The sequence below is a fragment of the Salmo salar genome, unplaced genomic scaffold (assembly GCF_905237065.1).
Source record: "Salmo salar unplaced genomic scaffold, Ssal_v3.1, whole genome shotgun sequence".
NCBI classification, from domain to species: Eukaryota; Metazoa; Chordata; class Actinopteri; order Salmoniformes; family Salmonidae; genus Salmo; species Salmo salar.
The window spans coordinates 82,501-90,000 of NW_025548359.1; the positions used below are offsets into that span (position 1 = coordinate 82,501).

The window sequence follows — 7,500 nt, forward strand, 5'->3', positions numbered from 1 at the left end:
ACAGGCAGGTAGACAGGCAGACAGGTAGGCAGACAGACAGGCAGGCAGGTAGACAGACAGACAGGCAGACAGACAGGCAGGTAGACAGACAGGCAGGTAGGCAGACAGACAGACAGGCAGGTAGACAGACAGACAGGCAGGTAGACAGACAGACAGACCTGTGTTCGAAGCAGAGCTCCTGTTCAGCCACAGCCAGAGCAGCAGTCACCTGGTGGAGGATACTCTGGGCTACCATCACCGACGCCAGCTGGGGAGGACGGGAGGGGAGGAGGGGGGAGAGAAGAGGGGAGGAGGAGGGGAGGAGAGGGGAGAGAGGAGGAGAGAGAGGAGGAGAGAGAGGAGGGGGGAGGGGAGAGAGGAGGGGAGAGGAGAGAGGAGGGGAGGAGGAGGGAGAGGAGAGGAGGGGGGGAGAGAGAGGGGAGGAGAGAGAGAAGGGGAGGGAGAGGAGGAGAGGAGAGAGAGAAGGGGAGGGGGGGAGAGAGAGGAGGGGAGGAGAGAGGAGGGGAGGAGAGGAGAGAGAGGAGGAGGAGGGGAGGAGAGGGGAGAAGAGGGGAGGGGAGCGAGAGGAGGAGGAAGAGAGGAGGGGGAGAGAGAGGAGGAGGAAGAGAGGAGGAGAGGAGAGTTTAGATATGTTTATGAACATATCACAAGGCTGCTCCCAATCAGATATACTGTAGAGAACCAAACACCCTCCTCACCTGTCCATTACTGTTCTCCAGGTCTCCTCACCTGTCCATTACTGTTCTCCAGGTCTCCCCACCTGTCCATTACTGTTCTCCAGGTCTCCTCACCTGTCCATTACTGTTCTCCAGGTCTCCCCACCTGTCCATTACTGTTCTCCAGGTCTCCTCACCTGTCCATTACTGTTCTCCAGGTCTCCTCACCTGTCCATTACTGTTCTCCAGGTCTCCCCACCTGTCCATTACTGTTCTCCAGGTCTCCTCACCTGTCCATTACTGTTCTCCAGGTCTCCCCACCTGTCCATTACTGTTCTCCAGGTCTCCCCACCTGTCCATTACTGTTCTCCAGGTCTCCTCACCTGTCCATTACTGTTCTCCAGGTCTCCCCACCTGTCCATTACTGTTCTCCAGGTCTCCTCACCTGTCCATTACTGTTCTCCAGGTCTCCTCACCTGTCCATTACTGTTCTCCAGGTCTCCTCACCTGTCCATTACTGTTCTCCAGGTCTCCTCACCTGTCCATTACTGTTCTCCAGGTCTCCTCACCTGTCCATTACTGTTCTCCAGGTCTCCTGACCTGTCCATTACTGTTCTCCAGGTCTCCTCACCTGTCCATTACTGTTCTCCAGGTCTCCTCACCTGTCCATTACTGTTCTCCAGGTCTCCTCACCTGTCCATTACTGTTCTCCAGGTCTCCTCACCTGTCCATTACTGTTCTCCAGGTCTCCCCACCTGTCCATTACTGTTCTCCAGGTCTCCTCACCTGTCCATTACTGTTCTCCAGGTCTCCCCACCTGTCCATTACTGTTCTCCAGGTCTCCTCACCTGTCCATTACTGTTCTCCAGGTCTCCTCACCTGTCCATTACTGTTCTCCAGGTCTCCTCACCTGTCCATTACTGTTCTCCAGGTCTCCTCACCTGTCCATTACTGTTCTCCAGGTCTCCTCACCTGTCCATTACTGTTCTCCAGGTCTCCCCACCTGTCCATTACTGTTCTCCAGGTCTCCTCACCTGTCCATTACTGTTCTCCAGGTCTCCCCACCTGTCCATTACTGTTCTCCAGGTCTCCTCACCTGTCCATTACTGTTCTCCAGGTCTCCTCACCTGTCCATTACTGTTCTCCAGGTCTCCTCACCTGTCCATTACTGTTCTCCAGGTCTCCTCACCTGTCCATTACTGTTCTCCAGGTCTCCTCACCTGTCCATTACTGTTCTCCAGGTCTCCCCACCTGTCCATTACTGTTCTCCAGGTCTCCTCACCTGTCCATTACTGTTCTCCAGGTCTCCTCACCTGTCCATTACTGTTCTCCAGGTCTCCTCACCTGTCCATTACTGTTCTCCAGGTCTCCTCACCTGTCCATTACTGTTCTCCAGGTCTCCCCACCTGTCCATTACTGTTCTCCAGGTCTCCTCACCTGTCCATTACTGTTCTCCAGGTCTCCTCGCCTGTCCATTACTGTTCTCCAGGTCTCCCTACCTGTCCATTACTGTTCTCCAGGTCTCCTCGCCTGTCCATTACTGTTCTCCAGGTCTCCTCACCTGTCCATTACTGTTCTCCAGGTCACTGCCTCCAAACTCAAACTCCAGGATGAGAAACAGCTGATCCTCACTGAAGAAATCTGATCAGAGAGAGAGAGAGAGACAGGTTATACAGACAGACAGGTTAGACAGACAGACAGCTTAGACAGACAGGTAAGATAGAGAGACTGGTTAGAAGAGACAGACAGGTTAGGACATAGAGACAGTTAAGACAGACAGGTAAGACAGACAGACATACAGAGAGACAGACAGACATACAGAGAGACAGACAGGTTAGACAGAGAGACAGGTAAGACAGAGACAGGTAAGATAGACAGAGAGACATACAGGTAAGGCAGACAGACAGACAGGTTAGACAGACAGACAGGTTAGGGTGTCAGACCCATTTTTCTCCAGGTAGATGACAGACAGACAGGTAAGACAGACAGGTAATCAGATCCATCTTTCTCCAGGTAGATGACAGACAGACAGGTAAGACAGACAGGTAATCAGATCCATCTTTCTCCAGGTAGATGACAGACAGGTAAGACAGACAGACAGGTTATCAGACCCATCTTCCTCCAGGTAGATGGTGAACCATAACAAGCCATCTGCTCTAGTTTCCCATAATCCACCTCTGTCCAGATGGGAGCTGGTGCGTTTCGCATCGTGTTTATTTAGTTATTCTGAACACGTCGGTTTGTTTGCCACGTCAACTCTGTAAACCAATCAAAACGTGTGTACTATCCATGACACCATCTCTGCTGATCACGTCGGCCAATCACGTTATCCGTATCTAAAAATGGGAGCAGACAGCTGGAGACGTCGAGAGAGAGATCGCAGTCCGAACAACTGCTATCAGGTCAATTAGTTATTTAGTTATTTATTTGTAATTCGACGATTTACTTATAGACGCGTGTATACAATCAATTGCCAAGCTGTTAAAATGTCTTTCCCAACTTAGAACACAGGAACCGTAGTAATGTAGATAGCTAGTTAGTTAAGTAGCTAGTTAGTTAGGTAGCTAGTTAGTTAGGTAGCTAGTTAGTTAGGTAGCTAGTTAGTTAGGTAGCTAGTTAGTTAGGTAGCTAGTTAGTTAGTTAGTTAGGTAGCTGGTTAGTTAGGTAGCAAGTATGTAACTGTAAGTAGATGTTGCTAGCTAGCAGGAGCAGATCGCTTTAGCACAAGCTAGCATTTTAACTATCAGTTTATTCTAAGTTTAAGACTACAAAACGACTACAAAAGACTACAAAACTTCTATAGGACACGTAGTGTAAATCTACTAGAGTCATCAAGCCAGGACCAATCAATCAATCAATCAATCAATCAATCAATCAAATGTATTTATAAAGCCCTTCTTACATCAGCTGATATCTCAAAGTGCTGTACAGAAACCCAGCCTAAAACCCCCAAACAGCAAGCAATGCAGGTGTAGAAGCACGGTGGCTAGGAAGAACTCCCTAGGAAAAACTCCCTAGAAAGGCCAAAACCTAGGAAGAAACCTAGAGAGGAACCAGGCTCTGAGGGGTGGACCAGTCCTCTTCTGGCTGTGCTGGGTGGAGATTAGAAACCTAGAGAGGAACCAGGCTCTGAGGGGTGGACCAGTCCTCTTCTGGCTGTACTGGGTGGAGATTAGAAACCTAGAGAGGAACCAGGTTCTGAGGGGTGGACCAGTCCTCTTCTGGCTGTGCCGGGTGGAGATTAGAAACCTAGAGAGGAACCAGGCTATGAGGGGTGGACCAGTCCTCTTCTGGCTGTGCTGGATGGAGATTAGAAACCTAGAGAGGAACCAGGCTATGAGGGGTGGAGATTAGAAACCTAGAGAGGAACCAGGCTATGAGGGGTGGACCAGTCCTCTTCTGGCTGTACTGTGTGGAGATTAGAAACCTAGAGAGGAACCAGGCTCTGAGGGGTGGAGATTAGAAACCTAGAGAGGAACCAGGCTATGAGGGGTGGACCAGTCCTCTTCTGGCTGTGCTGGGTGGAGATTAGAAACCTAGAGAGGAACCAGGCTATGAGGGGTGGAGATTAGAAACCTAGAGAGGAACCAGGCTCTGAGGGGTGGAGATTAGATACCTAGAGAGGAACCAGGCTCTGAGGGGTGGACCAGTCCTCTTCTGGCTATGAGGGGTGGAGATTAGAAACCTAGAGAGGAACCAGGCTCTGAGGGGTGGAGATTAGATACCTAGAGAGGAACCAGGCTCTGAGGGGTGGACCAGTCCTCTTCTGGCTATGAGGGGTGGAGATTAGAAACCTAGAGAGGAACCAGGCTCTGAGGGGTGGACCAGTCCTCTTCTGGCTGTGCTGGATGGAGATTAGAAACCTAGAGAGGAACCAGGCTCTGAGGGGTGGAGATTAGAAACCTAGAGAGGAACCAGGCTATGAGGGGTGGAGATTAGAAACCTAGAGAGGAACCAGGCTCTGAGGGGTGGACCAGTCCTCTTCTGGCTGTGCTGGATGGAGATTAGAAACCTAGAGAGGAACCAGGCTCTGAGGGGTGGAGATTAGAAACCTAGAGAGGAACCAGGCTATGAGGGGTGGAGATTAGAAACCTAGAGAGGAACCAGGCTATGAGGGGTGGAGATTAGAAACCTAGAGAGGAACCAGGCTCTGAGGGGTGGAGATTAGATTCTGGGGTATTGCGAGGTCATTCTGGGGTATTGTGATGTCATTCTGGGGTATTGTGATGTCATTCTGGGGTATTGCGATGTCATTCTGGGGTATTGTGATGTCATTCTGGGGTATTGTGATGTCATTCTGGGGTATTGCGATGTCATTCTGGGGTATTGCGATGTCATTCTGGGGTATTGCGATGTCATTCTGGGGTATTGCGATGTCATTCTGGGGTATTGCGATGTCATTCTGGGGTATTGCGATGTCATTCTGGGGTATTGCGATGTCATTCTGGGGTATTGCGATGTCATTCTGGGGTATTGCGATGTCATTCTGGGGTATTGCGATGTCATTCTGGGGTATTGTTGTAGATTAACCCAGAATAAGGATGTAAAGTAATAAAATGTGGAAAAGGGGAAGTGGTCTGTATAAATCATACCAAAGCTAGCGAGCTCCCAGACTGAAGAGGACCAGATAGAGCTAGTGAGCTCCCAGACTGAAGAGGACCAGATAGGGGACCAGATAGAGCTAGTGAGCTCCCAGACTGAAGGGGACCAGATAGGGGACCAGATAGAGCTAGTGAGCTCCCAGACTGAAGGGGACCAGATAGGGGACCAGATAGAGCTAGTGAGCTCCCAGACTGAAGGGGACCAGATAGGGGACCAGATAGAGCTAGTGAGCTCCCAGACTGAAGGGGACCAGATAGAGCTAGTGAGCTCCCAGACTGAAGGGGACCAGATAGAGCTAGTGAGCTCCCAGACTGAAGGGGACCAGATAGAGCTAGTGAGCTCCCAGACTGAAGAGGACCAGATAGAGCTAGTGAGCTCCCAGACTGAAGAGGACCAGATAGGGGACCAGATAGAGCTAGTGAGCTCCCAGACTGAAGGGGACCAGATAGGGGACCAGATAGAGCTAGTGAGCTCCCAGACTGAAGGGGACCAGATAGGGGACCAGATAGAGCTAGTGAGCTCCCAGACTGAAGAGGACCAGATAGGGGACCAGATAGAGCTAGTGAGCTCCCAGACTGAAGAGGACCAGATAGGGGACCAGATAGAGCTAGTGAGCTCCCAGACTGAAGAGGACCAGATAGGGGACCAGATAGAGCTAGTGAGCTCCCAGACTGAAGGGGACCAGATAGAGCTAGTGAGCTCCCAGACTGAAGAGGACCAGATAGGGGACCAGATAGAGCTAGTGAGCTCCCAGACTGAAGAGGACCAGATAGAGGACCAGATAGAGCTAGTGAGCTCCCAGACTGAAGGGGACCAGATAGAGCTAGTGAGCTCCCAGACTGAAGGGGACCAGATAGGGGACCAGATAGAGCTAGTGAGCTCCCAGACTGAAGAGGACCAGATAGAGGACCAGATAGGGGACCAGATAGAGCTAGTGAGCTCCCAGACTGAAGAGGACCAGATAGAGCTAGTGAGCTCCCAGACTGAAGGGGACCAGATAGAGCTAGTGAGCTCCCAGACTGAAGGGGACCAGATAGGGGACCAGATAGAGCTAGTGAGCTCCCAGACTGAAGGGGACCAGATAGAGGACCAGATAGAGCTAGTGAGCTCCCAGACTGAAGGGGACCAGATAGAGCTAGTGAGCTCCCAGACTGAAGGGGACCAGATAGGGGACCAGATAGAGCTAGTGAGCTCCCAGACTGAAGAGGACCAGATAGAGCTAGTGAGCTCCCAGACTGAAGAGGACCAGATAGGGGACCAGATAGGGGACCAGATAGAGCTAGTGAGCTCCCAGACTGAAGGGGACCAGATAGGGGACCAGATAGAGCTAGTGAGCTCCCAGACTGAAGAGGACCAGATAGGGGACCAGATAGAGCTAGTGAGCTCCCAGACTGAAGGGGACCAGATAGGGGACCAGATAGAGCTAGTGAGCTCCCAGACTGAAGGGGACCAGATAGGGGACCAGATAGAGCTAGTGAGCTCCCAGACTGAAGAGGACCAGATAGGGGACCAGATAGGGGACCAGATAGAGCTAGTGAGCTCCCAGACTGAAGGGGACCAGATAGGGGACCAGATAGGGGACCAGATAGGGGACCAGATAGGGGACCAGATAGAGCTAGTGAGCTCCCAGACTGAAGAGGACCAGATAGAGCTAGTGAGCTCCCAGACTGAAGGGGACCAGATAGAGCTAGTGAGCTCCCAGACTGAAGAGGACCAGATAGAGCTAGTGAGCTCCCAGACTGAAGGGGACCAGATAGAGCTAGTGAGCTCCCAGACTGAAGGGGACCAGATAGGGGACCAGATAGAGCTAGTGAGCTCCCAGACTGAAGGGGACCAGATAGGGGACCAGATAGAGCTAGTGAGCTCCCAGACTGAAGGGGACCAGATAGAGCTAGTGAGCTCCCAGACTGAAGAGGACCAGATAGAGCTAGTGAGCTCCCAGACTGAAGGGGACCAGATAGGGGACCAGATAGGGGACCAGATAGAGCTAGTGAGCTCCCAGACTGAAGGGGACCAGATAGGGGACCAGATAGAGCTAGTGAGCTCCCAGACTGAAGAGGACCAGATAGGGGACCAGATAGGGGACCAGATAGAGCTAGTGAGCTCCCAGACTGAAGGGGACCAGATAGGGGACCAGATAGAGCTAGTGAGCTCCCAGACTGAAGAGGACCAGATAGAGCTAGTGAGCTCCCAGACTGAAGGGGACCAGATAGAGCTAGTGAGCTCCCAGACTGAAGGGGAC

The 7,500-nt window shown here is 51.7% G+C and overlaps 1 protein-coding gene across 1 annotated transcript in view; it reads right to left on the reverse strand.

The window, feature by feature from the left end:
* Window positions 1–7,500, reverse strand: part of LOC106596001 (uncharacterized) — a 20,962-nt gene that overhangs the window by 5,897 nt on the left and 7,565 nt on the right. Inside the window, exons 10-11 of the mRNA XM_045712275.1 lie at window positions 2,218–2,297; window positions 159–247 (exon numbers count right to left, since the gene is read on the reverse strand). Of these exons, the coding sequence (XP_045568231.1) occupies window positions 159–247; window positions 2,218–2,297 (169 nt within the window). The remainder of the gene's footprint in view (window positions 1–158; window positions 248–2,217; window positions 2,298–7,500) is intronic.